Source organism: Fistularia commersonii, chromosome 10, assembly GCF_037954325.1.
Source record: "Fistularia commersonii isolate RoL2024-O1a breed Wild chromosome 10, RoL_Fcom_v1.0, whole genome shotgun sequence".
Lineage (NCBI taxonomy): Eukaryota > Metazoa > Chordata > Actinopteri > Syngnathiformes > Fistulariidae > Fistularia > Fistularia commersonii.
In genome coordinates, this window is record NC_141293.1 from 4,447,211 (window position 1) to 4,471,038 (window position 23,828).

At 42.0% G+C, this 23,828-nt stretch overlaps 1 protein-coding gene across 1 annotated transcript in view; it reads left to right on the top strand.

Moving 5' to 3' along the window:
* The window catches only part of pigk (phosphatidylinositol glycan anchor biosynthesis, class K), a 63,858-nt gene that overhangs the window by 23,501 nt on the left and 16,529 nt on the right, over positions 1 to 23,828 (top strand). Inside the window, exon 10 of the mRNA XM_086153399.1 lies at positions 6,747 to 6,819. Coding sequence (XP_086009525.1) covers positions 6,747 to 6,819 — 73 coding nt within the window. The remainder of the gene's footprint in view (positions 1 to 6,746; positions 6,820 to 23,828) is intronic.

A 23,828-nucleotide genomic window follows, 5' to 3' on the forward strand; every position in this document is an offset into this window, starting at 1 on the left:
CTTTAAGGACGTACATGCGCATACATACATGAAAATCAGCCCACTTTACACGAGCAGCACAATAAGTTATGAATAAGAATCCATTACACAAGACAAAGAATGTACCCAATAAGTCAAGTGCAACATCGCAGAAGAATCCAAGGCCTGTGCCTTGAAGTGTTTGCTTGTTAGAAGACTGCAGCATACGGATTCCTTTTCAAACTTCTCTAAAGAATATCCTGTGGGCGCAGCCTTTCCTGATATCTGAAGGGAAGGAAGTTTAGAACGTTGAGTTGTAATTAACAAAGGCTGCAACTTGGATTTAGTTTTCGGTGCATTCATTTAAAAGAAAATCATGAAGTTTTTCTATTTCACCCCCCCCCCCCCCCCCCCATTGTGCTGGTAATAAGTAGTAATAACAATAATAATGATGATAATTACTTGGCTATCTTTGGATTTGAGATGAGAATTTGAAGTAAAACAAGCAATTTAAATGTCACAAGCTCTGGGTAAACTGTTGTTTTACACTATTATATGAAATTCTATTGAAGAAAGATAATCAAACTTACTCTCATTTAAACAATAACAGTTATTTTGTTGTTAAAAGCTCTTCATTTCCAGTGCAAGTTATATAATAATCCATGGCAACAAATATCACTGACATTGTCAATTTATTTGTGCTACTTTTCTCAATTTATTATTTGATAGATTGGTCAATAAAATAAAAATGTCAGTTCCACCTGATAAAGAGGCCACTAAATGTTCACAGCTCCTACACGCCCCAATAATTCGAGACTTTTTCATTGTTAATATGTAAACATAACAAAATTCTACTCGAAACTCACAGCTGTAGGCCAACATGGAAAGAGGAAGCCTATAGCTGTGAGTTTCTGTGGAAAAAAAAAAGACATCGTTCCATAATTTCTGGACTCTTGAGCGCAGCTGAATGTAAGCCACACCAGCTAAAAATAACTAAATAAATGTGTTCATAAAAATAAATATATGTTCATACATAGGCCACATTTAGATACTAGAAGTATCGGTGCAATTACAACATAGGCCAATTCCTTTTGCAAAAGGCCCAAAACATTTGGGTTGACATTAAAAGATGAATGTGGGACAAGAGATCAACATCTCAGCTTTTATTTCCAAGTATTTACATCCGGACTGAGAATAAAGCATGCTTTGTATGAACCCACCCATTTTTCATTTGAGTGACGTGTTGTTTAATTAAACAATGAATGATGCTGAATGTCCGCTATCAGTTTCATGTGTAGTTAGAGGTAATCCAACATGGAGCCCAAAGAGCTGTTAGGGTTAAAAAAAGACAAGCTAATGAGAGGGTGAAAGAAATCAATCAGAGCCATTGCACAAGCATTAGTATCGCAACGTACTGTTGGGAGAAAACGTCATTAATCGAAGTACGGGGGCTACAAGGCAGAACTGGAATGTGCAATTTTATGCACGGATGGCAAAAACATTAATATTTGCCAAAGTGGTTGAAAGGCTAACGACAGCATCAGCTTGCCATCCCAAACATACAAGGTTGTTTGTGAGACACAGTGTCTCCCCTGGGACGGCCACATTATTCTTCACTGATTAGGTAACATGTGGCGGTAGCGGAAAAATGAACGTGACAGAAACACTGTTTGCCAATGTAGAGAAAGATACAAACCTATAGGGAGGTCCGTCCTCACGTAGCAAGATAATGACCCAAAACACTGCCAAAGCTGCAAAGGGACAAACTCTTCAAAGTGGAAGATAACCGAAGGAGGCTGCGGTGGAAGCCTGGAAAAGCATCGCAAAGAAGAATGCTAATGTCAGTGATGACGTCAGGGTCTAGATGGAAAATCTTGGAAATAAAGCAAAAGCTGAAATGCGGGTCTCTTGTCTCATGTTCTGGTGTCAAACCCAAATGGTTTCAGTCCACTGTGCAAATGCAGGAACTGGCCTTTAGAGGGGAGTGTAAGTCTATTTTTTTTCTATTCATCATTTGGTTCAATTAGTCTTTTGATTGTCAAATTGGAGAAGAATGTTGGTCACGCACCGGAGCAATGCCCTTAAATGTTCACAACTCCAATACGTTTCCCTAAATGTTGCCTATATTTTAAGGAATAGAGCCAGGATTTGATAATTTCATTCTTTTTCTCCTCAAATACAAGTCAAACTGACTTAATTGTGAAAAAGTTGACGTTTGACTGAATAGAGGAGTCACCGCATATGTATCATAATCCCTGCCTGACAATGTCATCTGCAAACAACTCCAGTACAACTCCAATACATTTCCCTAAATATTGCCTATATTTTTTAAGAAATAGAGCCAGGATTGGAGAATTACATTTTTTTTTATTGTGAAAAAGTTGACGTTTGACTGAATAGAGGAGTCACTGCATATGGATCATAATCCCCGCCTGACAGTGAGCACCATAGAAATGATGTACATGTCTTTCGCTTAAAGCACTGTGGAGGTAATAGCATTAATGACGCAAGAAATGCACTGAAACCGCTTCTCTGGGCGACCTCTACTCCGGCGCCAGCATTTGAAATATAAGATCCAAAAGTGATATTGCTGAAACCCTTTGTGTTCCCATGGTGCGAGAACACAAATGCCCCCCGAAGCATGCCGTTATTCAATCTGGAGCAGCTTTAATCCACTTTTGTCAGGTCATTGGGCCACTCAGTCCGGAGGAGGGGGCTGTTTGCAGAAGATGGCCACGGTTGTGTTTTGCCCGGCTCATATCTCACTCTTGCCTCTCCCTTCCTGTCTTCTCTCAGCCATTACTTAATAGCCGTTTTTCCTCAGAACGGGCTCCTCCATTAAGTGAATTGCCCTTGATGGAGAAGACATTTTAATGGACACCCTCAATCCTTTTCCTTATAAGTTGTCTTAACAGTGTAATGGCATCGTGCAATTATCCTCTCCATCCCCAGCTATTAGTGAGTGTTGACCAATATAGCATTTTTGGGCAGGTCACACAGTTCCTGGGATAAATGTCAAATGTATGCTTATTTTCATATTCCGTTGAATTATCGTCAAAAAAAAAAAAAAAAATGTAATTGGTGACTGATGGAGTTCACCAAAACAAAAGCCTCAAGCATTCAGTTTCCTTAATAGATGAGATGCTGAAAGAAGTTTGACCTCAAGATGGAGGTCTGAGACAGCAGGGATACCAGAGCAATAGGGGCTCTGGGGACAGACCCATCGATAGGATCAGCTAAGTGGATTGAAAATGCTTTCTAAAAAATCTCCTTATTGGAAATAAAGTTTAAAGTGAATGCAATTAGAAGTTGTCTCTTGTTCTGAGTGACAGGCAGAGAAGACCGCTGCTCTCACTCGACATGTCGTCAATGGCGGGAAGAACCATGAGCGCACGGAAAGCTCGGTAGGAGACAGTGCTCTTGTCTGGTGACCTCCCTGGCTTGTCTGCCCCGGAAATACGTCCGGAGCCAAATAAAAGGGTTTGCTTCATTCAGCAAGTGGTTGGAAGAGAGCGGCAAGACCTTTTGGCTTTGCCTGTTTCTTTCATAAATATTGCCCTGGGGTTGTGAGTGCGCCCTGCAAAATGGACGGCCAATTGTTGGAGGACAGGACATTCTCCAGCTGAGAGTTGTACTGAAATTACATCAACAGCTAGAACACAAAGCTCTTTCCAGACCTAGCTGTGATCGATATACACTGTATGGCCAAAAGTATTCACTCAGCTGCCTTGACTCACATATGAACTGAAGTGACATACCGTTACTGATCCATGGGGTTCAATATGACGTCGGTCCACCCTTTGCAACTATAACAGCTTCAACTCTTCTGGGATGGCTGTCCACAAGATTCAGGAGTGTGTTTATGGGAATTTTTGACCATTCTTCCAGAAGTGCATTTGTGAGGTCACACACTGATGTTGGATGAGAAGGCCTGGCTCTCAGTCTTCGCTCGAATTCATCCCAAAGGTGTTCTTTGGGGTTGAGGTCAGGACTCTGTGCAGGCCAGTCTTGTTCATCCACACCAGACTCTGTCATCCACCTTATGGGCCTTGCTTTGTGCACTGGTGCACAGTCATGTTGGAAAAGGAAGGGGCCAAAGTTGGGAGGACGTAATTGTCCAAAATGTCTTGGTATACTGAAGCTTTCAGAGCTCCTTTCACTAAGGAACTAAGGGGCCAAGCCCAGCTCCCGAAAACCAAGCCCACACCGAAATGCCCCCTCCACAAAACTCCACACTGGGCACAATGCAGTCATACAAGTACCGTTCTCCTGATGGGTGAGCAAATGCTTTTGGCCATAGAGTGTAGAGCTTGGCTAAGAAAGCGGGAATACCCACCAATACGCTACTTTCTACTGTACTCGACAATACCCTCGGACAATGGCAGAAAAAGATGGCGCCCCCGATGACCTGTTGCTCTGGCGTGTCAGGCAGGAAATTGAGTGACAAGTATGATAGTTGCTGACCAAAATACTATCAATATTAGAAGTATGACCAAGCGCTTGGTGACAGCAGCCAGGAAAAAAACTCAGCTCGCTTCAGGCGGCCTTCTATCTCCACTGGCTGGGGAAGAAAGCGTCCAAAAACTATTTTTGGCTCTCTTCTGTATTTTTGTACAATGTAGACAAGTAATTTGGGAAAAAAATGGCAGTCAGTGCCAGACAGAACGACATTGACACATTGGAAAGTACACAGTGGCTCCTCATGAAAGTTCATTTTGTTCAAAAACAATCAGAATCACAACAAAAAAAATAAACAAAAAAAATCAATGCCAAGGGTCGGGCCCTCGGTAAAAGACAGAAGTTCTGCGTAAGTCACAGGGCTTACAGTGGTATCGTTCTTTGTATCTTTGTGTATTAGCAAGAATTGTGAGCCTGAACTGCATTCAGTCAGGGCTAAAAAGCAAAAATCAGATGGTCATAATTTTCTGAAACCAATTTCTGAGACGTTTCAAATGTCGGACCAAAATTACTATTGGAAAGTATCACACTTCTCTCTCTAGGGCAGTACCGGTATGATGAACATCGATCGGATTATTGTTTTTTATATCAATTACGGAAGAAAATGGGTCCTGATGATCATTTTTTTTTTTCTTCCGGGACCTCATCCAGCTCCACTTACAAGACCAATGCAGTTAATTTTGCCGACCAATAAACCTATAAAAGTAAACATGACGGATGGAAACCATTTCTCTGCATCAAACACTGCTTCTTTTTTCTGCCTCGTTGCTTCATATGACTTTCCAACCCATTTTATGCCATCCTTAGGACACACTTCCATTTCTCGAGCTCTGCTAGAAAAATTGAAGTCCAATAATGACAAATCTGTAGATATTTTCGTGTGATGCGAATATATTTATGCCGTTTCTATTAATATGATCAGAACCGAAGGGCTCATCATGTAGAACAAGCATATTAGGGATTTGTCAATCATATATATTATGGACTTCATTGACGTTTTCGGTTTCCTAGGTTGTCACAGCCAGGGTCATTTCATAATGGCACAGTTTGAGTGTTCTGGAATGAGAAGACGTCCCAGACATCGATTGAATCGTCAGAAAAACATCAGTTTAATGGTTGCATGTCATATAAGTGGTGGTGCCAGTTTGAAGTCAGAGATTTATTTTGTGTTCCAACAATACGAAACATACATCTCCCTGTTAACGGCCCGGATTGCGACATTACAATGGACATTGAGCTTATTTTGTTGCTGTGGACAACAATGTATATAAAGTGGACCCTGACTATTCGCGGGAGTTACGTTCCAAGACTCCCCGCGAAAAGTGAATTTCCGCGAAGTAAAGACGTGATGATTTTGATGGTATTTACACATATATCAACTCTTTATGAACCTCCTGCCAACCCATCAACTGTAATACTCTTCCCACTCTCTCATACTGTAGACTAAACACTTTTGGATAAGTGTAACACACAATAAACATTTAAAATACAATACAAAATGCACAGTCAATGTGTACATTGAAAATTATGTTAAATGTAAGGTATATAGAAATTATTTATGGAAAGTAATCAAATTTTATATTTTTACTAAATCATTTCATATGTTACTCACCATTAAAAATACTGCGCTGCGCTGAAACTTGAATAATGATGAATTTGCTATGTAGTAGTTAGTGAGCTTTACAACTCTTTTGATGACGGCACTAGTGCTGGTTTGTCAGGTGGTACAGTATTATATAATTCTTGTGGATCTTCTGCTGAAGGCACAGGTGTGTGCTCCCAAGTATGGATCTACTTAGCCAGTTTTATTCTATATGAGATCTGGCGTGGGTACAATGCTAGGTGCGAGAGTTGTGTTGCTGGGTATCTTTGTTTAGCAAGGGAGATATGGTACTTTATTTTATAAAATTCATTTTAGTTACATTTTACTATACTGTTTTTTTATTTGAGCTACAATATGGCTATTTCATCACGAAAAAAAATTCTAATTCTGCAAAAGACGCTAAAGGATGATAAATCAGGAGAACCGAATAACAAAAAAAATCAGCGAAATCCGAACTGCGAAGTACCGTGTGAAGTAGGGATATGTGTTGTGAAATTTAACCTGCAGATCTTAACCCGACTGTTCATAGTCGGTCACAGGTCACTTCTTGATAGTATCAATTTGATGAATTAATCATGAGAATATGGGCTCCTTACACAGATGCACTCTGTAAACACAATACTATTTTGGTTTCAGGCAGCTCCCAAATAAAAGAGAGATATCTTTGGGCACAGGATTGACTTCAGAAAATGCTAATGTGTTGCTTTTTTGTTGCGTCTCTGTCCAGTCCTGCGCTTGAAGAGCTGAAAGACACGCATTGGTATGTGGACCAGCTGCCAGTGTCCGAGATCATCCATCAGGTAAGAACACTGGCGCAAGCACTGAAGACATTTGAAATGTGCAGACATATCGGCGCTCATATGAGATGTATGGGGGTTTTAGCGGTATGCTAATGTATGCCTGAGCATTGGAGGCCAATTATTCAAGCTCTGCAATTCCGTTTCTTGAAGTGTGTCCATGCTTCTCCTTAATTTGGACATAGAACAGAAAGTTATGCGCTACATCTACCAACAGATGTCTTTGTGCCGTTTCCATGGTGACAGCTTTAAGTGTGAAATGCAATAGCCTCCCAAGTCTCGGCGGAGAGGGGCGGCTGTGAAATCCAGCGGAATGGATAGGCAGGGCTGTGGCGAGGAATGGTGCGCGCACCTCATAATGATAATGGATCGTGGCTTGTCCTGACAGGTCGACGCTCTCAAAATACACCTATTCCTCCTAATTATGCCTCCAGAGCATGTTTTGTGCTTTCAAAGCTGGGCTCTCGCAACCTGCTTATCATTACTGCCCTGTTCAGGATAGCGTCTCTGTACTCTGGGTTCAATTTGCGCCGTACAAAAAGGTGGGAAGTCGCACTTGTTTTCCTCACAGGTGCGATCGGATTTCACCGGCTCTAAAAATTCCGTCCTTATGTGTCCCACTGATGTCCCTAGACTCCAGACTTGATTTCGTGTACATTGTCACTACCTTTATTTGCCTTTTGTGTGTATTGACTATGTGATGCAACCTAGCTCGTTCTAATCGCTAATTGTGTTTGACTTGTACGGTGGACCCTCGCTACTTCACGGTTTAGCTTTCGTCCTTTTTTTTTTATATCAATTCTCACGGTTTATCGTTCTTTAGCGTTTTCCTCAGTATTTGATGTATTTAAGCTCGCCATATTCTAGCCTGAGAAGAAAAAAATCAGTTAAAAAAAATAGTAAAACAAAACTAAAATGAATTTTAAAATAAATATAATACGAAACACTCTTTGCTGGCACCCATCCTTGGAGGAGATGGCTGCTCCGACATGACACAGATGGCTTAATAGATGGCCATTCGGATCCATTGACAGATGAGGACCTCACCGAGACGATGAAATCTGCCTGCGAGGAAGAAGAAGAAGCAACAAGAAGAGAAATTGAAGCTATGGGTATTGCGCTCGAAAGACTTGCAGCTATGACAAACACTGCAAAAGCCCTGGAAAATATGTTGCAAGACTGGGACGACGATATGGTTCGGTCGCTCCACTTTTGTAGCTTGATCGACGGGGCCACGGCAGTATATAAAACCATTTTCAACCAGGAAAAAAAAGCAGAAGCAGGAACTGAAACGATGTTTCTGAAGAAAGAAACGCCAGTACAGCACATGTCTGTGAAAACAGGTTTGTAAAGGGTTGAGCGAGGTTTGTTGAGGGTTAATACTGTATATCTGTAAATACCATCAAAATGATCTCTTTTTCGCGGGAATTCCCTTTTCACGGGGAGTCTTGTACCATAACTCCGGCAAAAACTGAGGGTACATTGTATGTTAAACCAAACTCAAAAAGATGCATTCAATTACAATAATAACAATAATAATAATAATAATTTATCCCTTATTAATCCCTGTGGGGAATTTCGTTCTCTGCAATTAACCCATCACGGATGAACCATGAGCAGTAGGGGTTCATTTTCTTGCGCAACAACAAGACTTTGGTGTCCGGACACGCGTCACAGTGATGGTTCGGTTTTGGCTTTGTCTGCGACAAGCAGGTGCAAAGCAGTCTCCCAGTCGGTATAGAGTGGAACACTCACGTGAACTCCGAGTTCATTTTCCCTCTCTCCAAAGATAAGCTAAATTATTTCAAGAGCCCATCGGAAGTGCTTGTCAGGGGCTCCAGATACACACTCGCACATTCAAAATGTCAGAATTTGCGTCGCGGCCCGGCTGACACTCTGCGTTAGTTTCCAAATCTGACAGTTCCTCTTTCATAACCATTTCACGGCGCTGCGGACTTTGCTCCCGTAGAGTCGAGGCAGAAGACGGCGGCTCGAACATCTCTTTTCCACTCGGAAGTCTCTCTTTTCTGTCACTTGCACACCTGCCTCGGCGCAACACTGTTCTTGCCTTCAAGGCGAGGAGGCGAGCCTGTTTGAACAGACCCACCAAGGTCCCTTTATTGAAACAATATCACGCCCCCTCTCCTCCCTCCGGGCCAGTGTTCCTGTGAACAGCGCCTCAGTGAAAGAGGACCTAAAGAAACACTAGCTATTTTAATCATAAATTATACCCAGGACAAATAATTAAACAGTCATTTGTCCTGAAACATTTCATCTGAAATATGATTGTCTCCTCCGCGGGAGTGAAATGAAGCCTTTCGTTGATCGCAAATGTCCAAATTAGCCCGCGGAGTACAGATGGTTGGGGGCCGAACCAAAAACAACAGAGGATTCGGACAAAGAGATTGCAGAGGACTTCAGGGGCTGATCATCGTCACGGGAGTGTGGGGGAAAAAAACCCAAATGAAATACTGTCAGATGTACTGTATTGTACTTTGCTCTCCGTGGCCAGATAGAGCTCCGACATGGCGCTGTCTCCCTGAGCGACACTGACTGAATGATACATGAACCATATATTATTCATCAGCGACTTTTGTAACGGATAAGTTTATACTTTTGTCTCGTGCCTAAAAAGAGTACTACAGCATGCAGTATTAGCTTTGAGAGTGCTAATAGAGAAGTACAGAGAAGGCCAGAGGGAGCTGCATTGTGTTTTTGTAGACCTAGAAAAAGCGTATGACATGGTGCCAGGAGGGGAACTCTTTGCATCCTGGAATTATATGATTGTATTGTATGGGTATTGTAAGAGGAAGTCTGGAGAGGCAGAGAAGTCTGTTAGACTGGTGCAGGACTTGTATGCTAGCTGTGAGACAGCGGTGAGGTGTGCTGTGGGCGTAACAGAGAAGACAGATGAATGTAGTGAGAGAGTACATGAAGGCACTTGGTGTTAAGAGAGGAGGATACAGAGAATAGGGTTAGATGGAGAAAGTTGATTCGCTGTGGCGATCCGTGAAGGTAAAAGCTGAAAAGAGAAGAAGAAGTTTATACTTTTGTCAGGGGTAACCCGAAGTCGGCACGTCCCAGATCATTGCCCGGAAACTCATAGGTCATAAGTGTTTTGCACGATATATACGAATTTAGAAATATTTGTCGAGCCCATTCACAGCCAGCTCCAGGTAAACAGTCGTCTCATAATGGAGTCAAACAGGAGTCTGGATCCGGGCGCTCGGAGAAACCGCGGACCGTCATTTTCAATACCTGGTTGCAATCAACCCATTGAAAGATCCCCATCTCACCCCTCGGTGCCTCTGCCATCTGCAATTTAGCTTCATATCCTTGCCTGCGTTTCCAAGCGGATTGCTTTTCTTTGTGCCGGTTTGATGCACAAACACAGACAGCACGGCGGATCACGTCGTGGACTGAGCGACAGCAGCCGCCGATGACACACAAGCTGCTACCATATTAGGCTTGGCGTTTTTCGGCGCGAGGCAAAACATATTTTATCGAAGAAAAAGAATTCTGATCAAAATGACACCTCTTGTCACCTTGCTTATTTTTTATCAACTATATTTTTCCGTGTGTTACATTTCTAAATTACCATAATTTTTGAACTTTCCTTTTTTGTACTTCTTCAATAGGTGCCCAAGAATTTTATGCTTACTATTTTCCTGGCTTTTATTTAATTTTCTTGTGTATCCTTGCATTTATTTGAAGACATTTTTGGCATTTTTTCCTCCCAGCAATTTTCCTGACATTTCTTGGTCATTTTATTCCATTTTGCCACCATTTTAAAGTCCAATTTGCTTGTATTTCGCGGAAAAAATCTGTTTTAAATGAGCTTCCTCTCATTCTTGATGATTTTAAGAAAATCCTACAATAAAAAAAAGAAAAAAACACTGTTTGGATAAAAGCATTTCCAGTATGTATTTGTGGATGTTAGCGGTATGTATTTAATTTAAAAGTAAAAAAAAAAAAGTTTCTATGTAAATATCTTATTACGATGTGGACACCTGTGGCTTCTAGACATGTGCGGGCCATATATGTACACATATTAATTTAGTTATTTTGAGCCGGTGTGGCTTATATTTAGTTGCTCTCATTGGAAATTAGGGTAGTTATTTGATTCATTTTATCATGCCTTTGTTTTGATGAACTGGCATGGACCAGAAAGAACATCACAGTGGGCACAATCATCCATCAACAAATACTTCCTGCTTGTGTCTGATTGGATGCTTGGCAGTTGCTTCATTTTCGTGGTTTATATTTTATCAAATGTTTGCAACGTAAATAACGGACCACCTAGTCAAAGAAGCCATTTTTAATTGTTTTTTTTCCATTAGCAGGCCTCTTAAGTCTCAGGTTTTGCCAAGTGATTTGATCAAATGATTTTTTTTTTCTCTCCCATCTCCATTCTGTGATGTTTAGTTGAAATTAGAGGACAGGTCCGTTGTTTTAATGCGGGTATTAATCAATACTTCTGAATTATCAAATCGTTGACATTTCCAACATGTGAGATCGAAGAAGTATCCAGACGCCGGCACTTTTCGACACCTGCGATTTTCTAAATGGATCTCTCTCGTAATCTGGAGCATAAAGTTTCATCTTTTTAATTGGAGAATTTGAAAACTGTCTGCTCGCCTTGTCAAAACGACTATTTATTGAAAGGAAAAAAAAAAATCCAAACCGGAAGATGAGTTTTTTTTTTTCTCTGCCAAGAAGAAATAAAGCTTCATTTTACTCAATATGATCTTTCAGCTTTTCCCCCCCATCTTTCCTGTATGTCTCTCTTTCCTCCCCCCTCCTTTTTTACATGCACCCACACGTCCGGCGCACAAACACACTCCACAACCCGATGACCTCCGCCAGAGAGTTTGATTATTGGCTAGCACTCCTGTTGGGCTGAAGATTGGAGTCCTGACAGGATGAGGCATATCCCCTCCCTGCCTCCCTCCCTCCCGACCACCATAGTCCATCAGCCATAAAGGCAGAAAGACCAATGTCCGTTAAGCCTATCGACAGCTCTCCTCTTTTTTTGATTTACAGTCATATCGTGACGCAGGTCTCACTTAGATAACTTTGTTTTTGGGGGTCCACGCTAATCGGGCACAATCATCCAATAAGATCGACCCGCGTCTGATTCGACATCCGAAATACTGCACTGCTGTTCGTCAGTCGCGCCAAAAAAAAAAAAAAATTAACGTTCTCTTTTGTTTTGTGTTTTTTTTTCCCTCCTCCCTTCATTCGCCGGTAGACCAAGCAATGCATTGTAAATAGAAAAGTCACAAGTGACTGACAGTGGGTGTATAATGCAGTGCCGCATGTTGTGTGTGTACAAACATTCCCCCATTGTGTTTGCGGACGTGAGGAGTTGATTAATGCTCCGTCGCTGCCGGCGGTCGTCTCGAAACCTGCCGCGCAATCGGAGGGCAGGGCAGGGCGCATCCCCCCGCCGCCTCCCCCCTTTACCATGCATGTCATCTTGCCGCCTAATCACCTTGTGTACAGTTCTGGAAAAAAAAGCAATTCTCCTTTCTTTCTTTACTTCTTTCTTCTGTGTTCCACAAGACCTTGTTTCTGGCCTCGAACAGTTCTTGTTCTCTTGCCAGCTTGGTGTCTCACCACACGGCCCCGGAGAAATGAAAATCCCGAGGACGGAAACAGTGAAATGAAAGCTTTCGCTCTCCGAACATCTATCGCCCGAAATTCCGCAGGCGGCGGCGACACATCAAAAGCGGATATTGGGATTTGTTGTTTTTTTTTTGCGCCCCACGGACACCCTTCTCGTTTTAATCGAATATCAATTCGAATGTGCATCATCGCGTTGCGCTTTGCTCAATGAGCACAAATTACGTCCTCTGGAAAGGCGAACGCACACAAAAACCGCCAAGTATTGCTACCGGACCTGTTCTCTTCCCGGAGCTGAGATGTCAAGGCTTGTTTTGTAACATACTGTAAACTGCAGAAGTGACATAAACTGCAGAAGTTGTGACCTTGAGAGCGACGAGAGTTCGGAACGCCGTTTCAGACCCCCCCCCGATGAGCGTCAGCGTCCTGCGCAGCCATGTTAATTAGCCCCGATCAATCAGACGGGCCGCCACTAATTGATTTCCCCGGCGAATTGAATACACAACAGGGAAAGGGGTTGTTGTGGAAGCAGGCTGCTTACCTGAAGGCCGCTGTCCTTGGCGATCAGATGTGAATTGTTCAGTTTATGACAGTGAGCCAGCTTGATTCTTCCCCGCCGTCATATTTTTGTTTTTTTTCCAACATGTCAACATTTTCCTTCTCCAACCTCCCTTGTGTTTCTCAAGGAGCTTCATTCGACCTTCCCCTGTTTCAAGGCTCATCTTTTTGGAGTTACGGACTGCAGAGATGGGCAGTATGTGTTCACTTGTTATACCTATGTCCAATGATTTAATGGTACAGTGATCCCTCGCTATGACGCGGTTTACTTTTCACGGTTTCGGTACTTCACGGATTTGCAAGGTGCATTGTGTTCTGCATTCTGATTGGCTAAAAAGTCACTCCGCTTCTTCTCTACCTGTGCGTCAATAACGTTGCAGTTTAATATGTACACGTACGTAAAACAGCTTGCCAAATTTACATTACGTACCTGCAAATTCTCTTGCAATTTCGAGTTTCTCTAAAACCCATCATGTTGACAAAAAGCTCTGGACCGACAAAAACACCTGCGGCAGGGCCCAATAGGCAGCGGAAGATGCTATCTATCGCAGATAAAGTTAAACTTCTGGACATGCCAAGGGAAGGTAAAAGCTGTGCGGCTGTAGGTCGGCATTACGGAATTAATGAATCTTCCGTTTGTTCCATAAAGAAGGAAGAAAAAAACATAAGGACGACAGCAGCAATGTATAATAGAGTATTTGATTGTATAATAATTGTAAAAAAAAATAAAGGTTTCTACCTCACGGATTTTGCCTATCACGGGTTCTTTTTGGAACGTAACCCCCGCGGAAAACAAGGGTATACTGTACACATATAGCACACTATCCAAAATCGAGATTGCACTTTCCGAATACCTGTGTTGTGAACTCCATGATCAGGAAGAGCGTGAACTCAGAGAGCGTAATTTCACTCTGTTGCGTTTGTCCATGCCTGCTTTACATGTGGCATAAATTAACCCCATACTCATACGCTACATGGCCAAAAGTATTCGCTTACCGTCCTTGACACGCATATGAGCATACGTGGCCTACCACATCATGCCTGAGTTGCTGTAGTTCCCAAACACTTCAGTGTTCTTATAATACAGCTGATCGTTGACTGGAATATTTAGGAGCAAGGAAATTTCATAACTGGATTTGTTGCACAGGTGACATCCTATCATAGTACAACTCTAGAATTCACTGAGCTCCTGAGAGCAACCCATTCTTTGACAAATGTTTGTAAAAACAGTCTGCATACTTAGGTGCTTGATTTTATACACCTGTGGCCATGGAAGTGATCGGAACACCTGAATCGGATTAGTTGGATGGATGAGCAAATACTTTGAGCCATATCGTGCATATCGCAATTAGAGAACACGTACCCATTCTGATTTGGACTTTTTTTAGCCATCCCTACAAAGGCAATCGCAGTTCCCCAGTCGTGGAACATGGCTATTAAATAAAGCTGCATTGGGAAGTTGTGGTGCAGGGGTCATACCGGTTCCAGCTGGTTCGAATCCCAGCTTCTCCTAGTGTGTTGAAGTGTTGCTGGGCAAGACATTGAACCCCTAACTGCCCCCCTGCCACCGCTAGATGGAAGCCAACTACTCATGGTTCATCCACAACGGGTGAAATGCAGACAAGGAATTCCCCACAAGGGATTGATAAAGTATAAATTATTACTGTCTGTGGAGGTTCTCAGTCATCCAGGTTATGATGACTTCTTGACAAAATCTTCTTGTCGTGGCAACTGGGCTTGAATTTCTTCACTTGAAGGCGGAATGACACCTCCAATAGCATAACAACCCCCCTTACAGTGCCTACCAAACAACCAGGAAAGACCCACCACCAGAACCAGGCCCCGGTAACGTCCACATGAGCTTTAGCTCATGTGATCCAACCGGTTTCACTCTTTTGTTTAGCTTTACTCTTTCACTTTCCAATCCAGGTATCCCACTAAGTTGCTCTTTTGTTCCAGTGAACAACACCCCCATGAACGTAACAACTCCCTTATACCTAGTTTCTGCAGATCAACTCCTCCATTTACACAAAAAGCCACCATAACTTGTCATTAGAAGTGAAGAAGCCTTCTTGATGAGGGCTGAAACATCTTCAAGTAGAGTCCAGTTGCCAAGACAAGAAGATTTCAATAAGAAAACCCCCTTGGACCTATTTTTGTCCAAATCTTCACTTCTGACCTGTGAAGAACTGAAGAAGCCTCTCGGATGAGGGGGGAAACGTCTTCAAGTGAAGAAATTCAAGTCCAGTTGCCAAGACAAGAAGATATCGACAAGAATTCACCATGACCTGGATGACTGAGAACCTCCGCAGACACCCCTTAGGCGTCGTTTTTTCCCCCATCAACTCTCCCATTTACATAACAAGCCACCAAAACCGCCCCAAACCCTGGCAGTTACATCGGGAAACTCGCCACGGGTCATTATAAATTATTATTATGTCAAACAGTCACATTTCACCCCCCCTCTCCAGTCCCCCCCCTCAAAAAAAAAAAAAAACAGCCAAAAAAGAAAAGCAATGACGAATGACTTTGGCGCTGCCTCATTGGCACCCAAACCAAGTTTCAGATGATTTGATTCGCATTTGAAATGATGATCGCGATCAGCGTTGAGCAGCCTGATGGTCGGGAGGTGTGTGTGGGGGGAAATCGACGGCTCGGAGTAACAGTAGGGCCTCCTGAGGGGGGCATTATATCACCAGCCTGAGGGCATTATAGTCAATTCACTGGACAAGACATGATTATATTCGTTGATAATTTGTTTTGCCTTCTGGATAGTCTCCCGGCGGGAGGAGTGGGCTCTCTGCCGAGCAATGCCGCTAATTCAGCAGCTGATTTTCACAACATTGTTTCGAAACGTCCTTCGGAGAAAGTCAATTAAACCGGTCAAACGAAAGAGCGAGTCCTTTCCAGTGATGATATGATGCGATGGTGGTCTCCCACTTGGGTACACGTTTAAGATGGTGAACATCATCTGCGCCACACGTGTCAAACTCAAGGCCCGCAGGCCAAATTGGGCCCGCCACGTCATTCTATGTGGCCCGCGAGAACGTCTTAAAAAGTCTGATAGTCCTAGAATAAATGTCAAAAGGGTGTGCTGAGCATGAACTACATTTCCCATAATTCATGCTGATCATGTTACTCACAAAGTAACAGCATCCTGCCATTAGATCGCAGTGTATCCACGTCAATGGGATTTTCAACAAGCTTGGATTGAGAAATATAAACGGTCCGAAATTACCAGGAAGAGAAAAGTTACTGCAGAAGGAAGGCTGTTTCAAGAAAGATCGGAAGGCGTACATGTTTGTGCTTCAAGGAGAAAAAAACGGTATGTCTTCTGCGTCGGTTGTCAAAGAGCACCATCTGCGGATGGAGCGATGTATTCCAAAGTTAAATTTCCAGAAAAATAAAAAAATTGTCCAAGAATTAACAGCCAAACTACGATGGCAGAAGAATGTGTTCACAAAAAAAAAAAAAACACCAACAGTGAAAGCTAGCTTTGTAAGAGACCAACTGGTAAACATATTTTTTTTTACATCCATGCAAATGCATATGTAACATTTTGGATTTTGATGAGTGATAAATTCAGTTATTTAACATAAAGTAGTAGTTGCCTTTATTTTACAATTCATTTCGTTACGTTTATACCGTTACTGTTATATGTGAAAATGGTGAAAATGAGTTCGACACGCCTGATCTGCACACACCGTAGAACTGTTTCCACGGTTTCTGCAGTTTCTTTTACTGTTTCCGTAGAACTCCTTTCTGTTTCCACCTCCTTCACCATGAGATCTGATTGCAAAACAGCAGTCACCAAGCCTGTGTTCTTCAGCTCTGATCACTTCTGTTTCATGAAGATGAGCTACTATCACTGACTTCAAAATGTATGTGTGTGTGTGTGTGTGTGTGTGTGTGTGTGGTCTGCTTGGAAATATGCTTAAAAGAAGATGTAAAGCTTCTTACAGTTGATGCCAATCTATCACAGAGGAACGGAGACTTGATACGATTTTAACACGATTCATCATAGCGAGCAAGGTATCCCAACACGGCACAACTAAAACTAAATTTAAATTCTATTTTTGTCTGTAACTCAGAACAGTCACGGGGTCTGCAGAGTATTTTACAGCAGCAAGACAAAGTTTGCCATGACTTTGTTGCAAACCGACCATTTTCTGAACAAAGAGAAGCCACTGTTTGGCTCGTCAGCATGAGCACGTTGCTACGACAGCCACTATAATTGGCTGCTTTATCGTGCATTCGGAGAATGTAGGAACCAGGTACTGTGGCATTCAGTTCCTGGAACCATTTTCAGAAGAAGATGATTCAAGATTTATTGTCATTGTCCAGAAGGCAACAAAATTATGTATGGAGCAACAACACTGCGTAGTTCGCTTCCTGAATTAATGTGCTATGGAATAAATTAAACCATTTTAGCTCTTACTCCAAGGCAGTGCCTCATTTGACAAAGGTGCTTGCTGACTGGTGGAACTCTTAAGCCACCTCACCATATCTAAAACTATTGTAGTCACTGGTCAGCTGTTTTCTTGTGAATTACGACAAAACGGACGGAACTGGTGAGAAATGGACCGACAAAGAAGCTTTTCAGAATCAGAATCAATATTGCTTTATTCGCAATATTGCTTAATTGCAACTACAAGTTATTTGATTTGGTTGACTGTGCTAAACAGACAATATGTAACAGGCATTTAATAAGTGAAAAATGAAAGTAAGATCAGTGCGATTGTGATTGGTTTTGCAAAATGGCAAGTTGTGTAAAGCAGTGCAAGGTAGTGCATTAGGGACCTGGAGGTGTACAAGTCTGGCCTGCTACACCTTAGAGTGTAGATGGCTCGCAAGGGGAACGTAGAAGTTTTTGCCAGAATAGGTACTCCAGAGTTGGCTAACGACGGGGTTTGAAGCCGAGCAATAAATGAGAGCAGAGAACAGGTTAAAGAAAATCTAGAGCGGTGGACTTATGTGCTTAAAAGGATAGAAATGAAGGTTAGTCGCAGCAAGACAGAGTACCTTAATTTCCGGACGATAAGCCGCGACTTTCACGTAAACAACGATGCGGCTAATATATGGACTTTTTTGGGGGGGGGGAGGGGGAGGGTGGCTAACGAGCTTCATGCCGCTAAAAAATGTATCCTCGTCACATCGGACCGATGAAATGACCGGGAAATTCTGAGTCCGTTCAACTCCGACACCGAAGAAGACAACTTTGACGGTTTTAGTGCGCAGGAGGAAGACCAAGATAGCGATTGGCTAGCCGGTGCGGCTTATATTGAGGTGCGCTCAATCGTCCGGAAATTACGTTATATGTATTTGAATGAGAGGATCCCGGCTGGAACGGTGAGGCTACAGGGAGTGGAGATCAAGAAGTTGGAGGATTTCAGGCACTTGGGGTCAACAGTCCGGAGCTGCAGAGAGTGGAAAAGAGGTGAAGACAGGTTCACAAGCAGGTTGGAATGGGTGGAGAAAAGTGTCAGGGGTACTATGCGATAGAAGACTATCAGTCAGAATGAAAGGAAAGGTGGACAAGACAGTGGTGAGACAAGCAATGCTGTACGGTCTAGAGACAGTTACAATGATGACAAGACAGGAGGGAGAGCTAGAGGTCACAGAGATGAAGATGCTAAGGTTCTCTTTGGGAGTGACCAGGATGGATAGCATCAGGAATGAGTCTTATCAGAGGAACAGCACGTTTGTTGTTTTGGAGAGAAGGTCAGAGAAGCTGGACTGAGGTGGTTCGGTCAAGTACAGACGGATGCTGGGATTGGAGCTGCCAGACAGGCGGTCTAGAGGAAGAGCAAAGAGAAGGTTTATGGATGTAGTGAGAGAGGATATGAAGGTAGTTGGTTTGAGAGAAGTGGAGACAGAAAATAGGGTTAGATGGAGAAGGTAGATTCACTGTGGCAACCTCGGAAGTGAAAGACCGAAAGGAGGGGCAGAAGTCGTGCAATAAAAAAAAACATGAACCAATTTGATAGTCCACGGTTATCCTCCTACCTGTGCAATCTTCCTGTTGACCGTGTCGTCTTCCTCTTCTCTGCGGCGGGTTGTTTTTGAGTGTGGCCCTCAAGGTAAACGTCACGGACGCTTGTTTGTTCCCGTACCGCCTGCGGAAGTGCAAACCTAAAAGATCTCCCCCGAAGGAGGGTCGTTCCCGGAGCAAAATTCGATTCGGACAGAACTTTTCTGTTGGTAGTGCTAACACTCAAACTGACAGCTGTCACCTTTTCTCACAGTGACACCTACAGGAGCATGTATGCATGGGGGGTGAAAGGAAAATCAATACAATGTTGTGAAGGAAAGCATTAGTCCCTCTCAAACCTAGAAATTTGGACATTGATCGTCTAATACAGGGGTTGGCAACCAGCGGTTCTTTGCACCCTCTGATGCGGCTTCCTGCAGCTTTCGAAAATAATTGAGTATTTAATTAAGATGTATTTTATTTTAGTTTGTTCGGTTTTTTTTAAACGTCATTTTAAATTTGAAGATCATGGCGATCTCAATAAAACATGATTAAATATTGTTGTCGCTCTTAATAAGCAACTGCACGAACCAGTAAAAGGACAGCATTTTTGGTTTTTGCTGCCGCTGGATATTTTGTTTGGCTTTTTTTCTCATAAATACAAGAAGATGAGATGAGATGCACTTTAATGGTTCCATGCTTGGGAAATTGTTTAGCAGCAGTAGCAATTCATACAAGGACAAGATAGTGACAAGCTAGCTAAAAATGCAATAAATAAATAAATAAATAAATAAATAAAATATAGTCTGAAATGTAAAGCTGTAAAGTATAATCTATTTAAAAAAAGTCTCTCCGTATTTACCAATACACAGGAATAAATTATGAGTCAGAAGGACTCAAATAGACATTTGAATAATTTGCTAAGTATTTAATTCAAATATATTTTATTTTTGTTCATTCATTTTCAAAATGTAATTTTAAATTTAAAGATTATGGTGATCTATTAACATCTAAATGAAACGTGTTTAAAATATTTTTGTTGCTCTTAATAAGCGACTACAGTAAAACAACGGCATTTTTAGATCATTTAAGTCTGTCTTTCTTTTTTTTTTTTGATAAATACAAGGACCCAAATAGACATTTAATATTTTGCTTAAAAGTAACCTTCAACCCACCGTCTTTTTTTCAGGGTTCAAAATATTTAGTTGCATGCTGAAATGATTTTTTTTCCTTGTGGTTGTTCATTGATTGAAAAAAAAAGAAAAAAAAAGAAAAGCACATTTTGTTTCTATATAGCACAAAGGCAGAAAAAAAAGGCTGTTATATGCCGTATTAATTTTAAATTGCAAAAGGGTTGTATGGTGCCCGGTGTTTTCTTTACTTTGGGGAAACTGCTCCAAATGTCTCTTTAAGTGCTAGAGGTTGCCGAACCCTAATGTAATATAACACTAGGTTGTATTTGATGTAATTATAAATTAGCACCATGGATTTTACATTATTCTTGAGAATCTTGAGAGCACTTGGCATGTCTTCTCGTGGTTAAAAAAAAACAAACTTTGTAAGTTAATACAAATGATACATGTTCCCAAGTGTAGGAAATGTTACAAAAATATATGGAATGCAAAAAAAACAAAAAGTGACAGAATTGCCTTTTTTGGTGTGCCTATTGTCACGCTAGTGACTGGGATCAACTGTTATTTTTACCAAAGTGAATTTGCAGTCTTTTAGTTTCACTGTATCTTTTTTGATCAAACTACCTGAATTAGGCAACCCTCATTATCCACCCTATGAATACGTATGATGTTTAAATACATAAGATCGTTGGTGGAACATGTGCTGCTGTGTTCATGTTCTCTAGCACCGTCAGTCGTGGTTGAAAATAATACGACTGTTTGTTTAACGGTGTTAACTGGAAAAACACTGATAAAAAGCTGAAACCAGAGGATGAGGTGGGAGAAACCGTGGGAGAAAATTTGAAGTCACAAGGCCGACCAGACATGACTTTTGGCCTCTGTTTGTGTTTATCGTCTGTGTCACTGCGATCCGTTGATTTTTCTTTCAAACTCAATGCTTGCCGTATTTTGTGTTCAATATCAATGAACGGGTCTATTTTCATACATCAGGCGCACCGTGTTATAAGACACATGATAAACATGCGGTCAAATTGTTTTTTTTTTTTTTTGGAGTTTGTTTCTTTAATTTTGAAACCCCAAAACAACAAGAACTTGAACATCCGGGATCGCCCATATATATCCGCCTCAACCACATCCCCCAACCCTTAGTCCCATGGGGTAAGGGGCCACACCCTTTCATGTCCACCACAACGATATATAAAGCCAAACAAAACAGCCAGCTGAGTCGAACTTTATTCAAGTCATTCGTCTCGCTTTGTTCCCTTGGAAACTGTTCGGTCTTCTTTACTTGGCACTTCATCTGCTTACTTCCTCCACTTCCACACCATTGATTCATTAATGTTGAATTCCCATCATCCACTGCGTGATTGATAGCATTGAGTTTGAATTCCACTTTGTAAGCATATCCCTTAACAGGTGCCATTTTGGGGGGTCCTTCGTAAATTCTGTTGAAGCACAGTATGTACCGCTATTACAAAAAGGGGCGGAAGTAAGCGTACCACGTACTGTTCTCTGATTGGTTTATGGTTCCGGCGATAGCGGACACCTGAAGTCGAGACCTTCAAATCTAGCATCTGTCTACCACTATCCCTCCTCTCTACATGACCCAACCATCTCATTCCGGATTCTCTAACCTTCTCTCCAAAACACCTAACATGTGCTGTACCTAAGATAGACTCGTTCCTGGTCACTCCCAAAGAGAACCTCCGTATCTTCATCTCTGAGACCTCCAGCTCCTCTTTCTGTCTTTCGGTCATTGTCACTGTTTCTAGACCATTCAGCATCTCTTGTCTCACCACTTTCTTGTTCACCTTTCCTTTCATTCTGACTGTTAGTCTTCTATCTCATAGTACCCCTGATACTTTTCTCCACCAATTCCAACCTGCTTGAACCTGTCTTCACCTCTTTATATTCAAGCACTATATAATTAGTTATCTAATTTTGTCTGACGGTGCAACCCATATTCAACCAAGGACCAACATTAACACAACTTCTCTGTGTCAGGTGGCAATTGTCCGACGATCAATCAATCGGCTTTGTCGCATACCAAAGTCGAGCGAAAACTGTTTGAGCACAGTGTGCCACATAAAATTGGTTGGAGGTCAGTAAGAACAACTAGAATTCATATGTAGGTAGATGGGTGATTTTTTTTTTTTTTTTGTTTTTAGAAAATGTAAGGATTTTAGGTGCGCTTATAATGCAAAAAATTTGGTAAATACATGAAATTCTCCCACGTTTAAATACCTGTATTATTAAAATCACCAGCTACTATTGATGTGTAATTAATTAGTCAATTGGAAATAAAATTGTCAAGAACTGCATGGATTTCCACATTATAATTAGCCTGTCTCGATTACATTTATTACCTTCTGGACTATGTTTTAGCCCCCAGTTTCTCCTGCTGTGTTTTTCCTCCCGTCCCTCATTTAGCCCTTGACATATGCTCCTCTCTCCCTGCTGGCTGTGCTGATGTGGCTTCATGTCAATGTCGATATATCTCCCTGCACACTCCTTCACCCAAGAGGCTTTTGCACACACACTCACACACACTCATGCGTGCTGAGTCACAGTCATGCACACACCCCTCCCCACCGTTGTCATGGAGGTCAATTACCTCGGATTGACATGCGTTCCTTGCCGGCCTCTATGAACGTCTTCGCTTGGGCTATGCCATCTCCTTCTGTTTTTTCCCGATGAAGAAAGAAAATACATTTTTGAAGCTAACACAGGCGCACAGATGCGATATCATGATTTGGACCATGGCAGGCTGTTGAGATTCACCGGCGGAGCTTTGCACATGGAGCTTACGGATCAGTATTCATATTGGCCGTCATGTCAACATCTCGGTGGAACGGATCACTGCTGTCACAGCTCTGTCTGTTTCAACCACAAAAAAAAACAGAGGACAGCAAATCAAGCATCCTAACAAATTTAATTGGTCTCTTGGGAGAGGCCCCTGTTTCAGCCAAACTCGAGCAGATTCATCAAAATTAATCATGTTCGAACAAGTGAGACGGTTCAGCTTCTAAATTAGAGGCTGCAAATCCAGCGCCGTGGCTGCATAATGCGCTTTCGTTGACCTTGAACTTACTTTGGGAAGTAAAAATGGGAGCCAGTCATGTCAGGATGTAGTGCAGTGCAGTTAATGTCAGCGCTTTGTTTCACCGAGACTTGTCAAGGTATATTATGTTTTTGTTGTTTTGACATAAAGGTTACTTCCCTCGAAGTGGTTAAAAGTCTAACATGAAACAAAATGACAGTGGACTGGCAGTGTTTTGTCAGTATGGGCCCATATTTTCTTTAAATGCGGATAATTCAGCCCAATTTGATCAAATATGAGATTCGGTTGCCTCCTTAATGATCAGACGATGGAAAGCCGTTCGGCGTCTCCCTCCAGTGCCGCGTCGATTCCCGACATCAGTCAAAGTAACCCAGACTCCATTTACCCCGAGTGAACACAGTCAGTGTAATTTGCAACAGGCCGGTGCTAAAAATAAGGTTGTCAATGTGCTATTTTGTCAACATGTCGCTGGGTACACTTTGCAGGAGGCTTGATGTGTCCTAACCAATTGTACTTTAGAGATCCCTGTGTGTTGATATGTGGGATTTCACAAGCCTGCCACTAAGGAAATGTTTGTCCAAAATATGACATCCTCATCGTATTCTTTTTTTTTTTTTTTCTTTCACCTGTACAGACATTCTTGGTGATATTTAAGGGTTTGCAT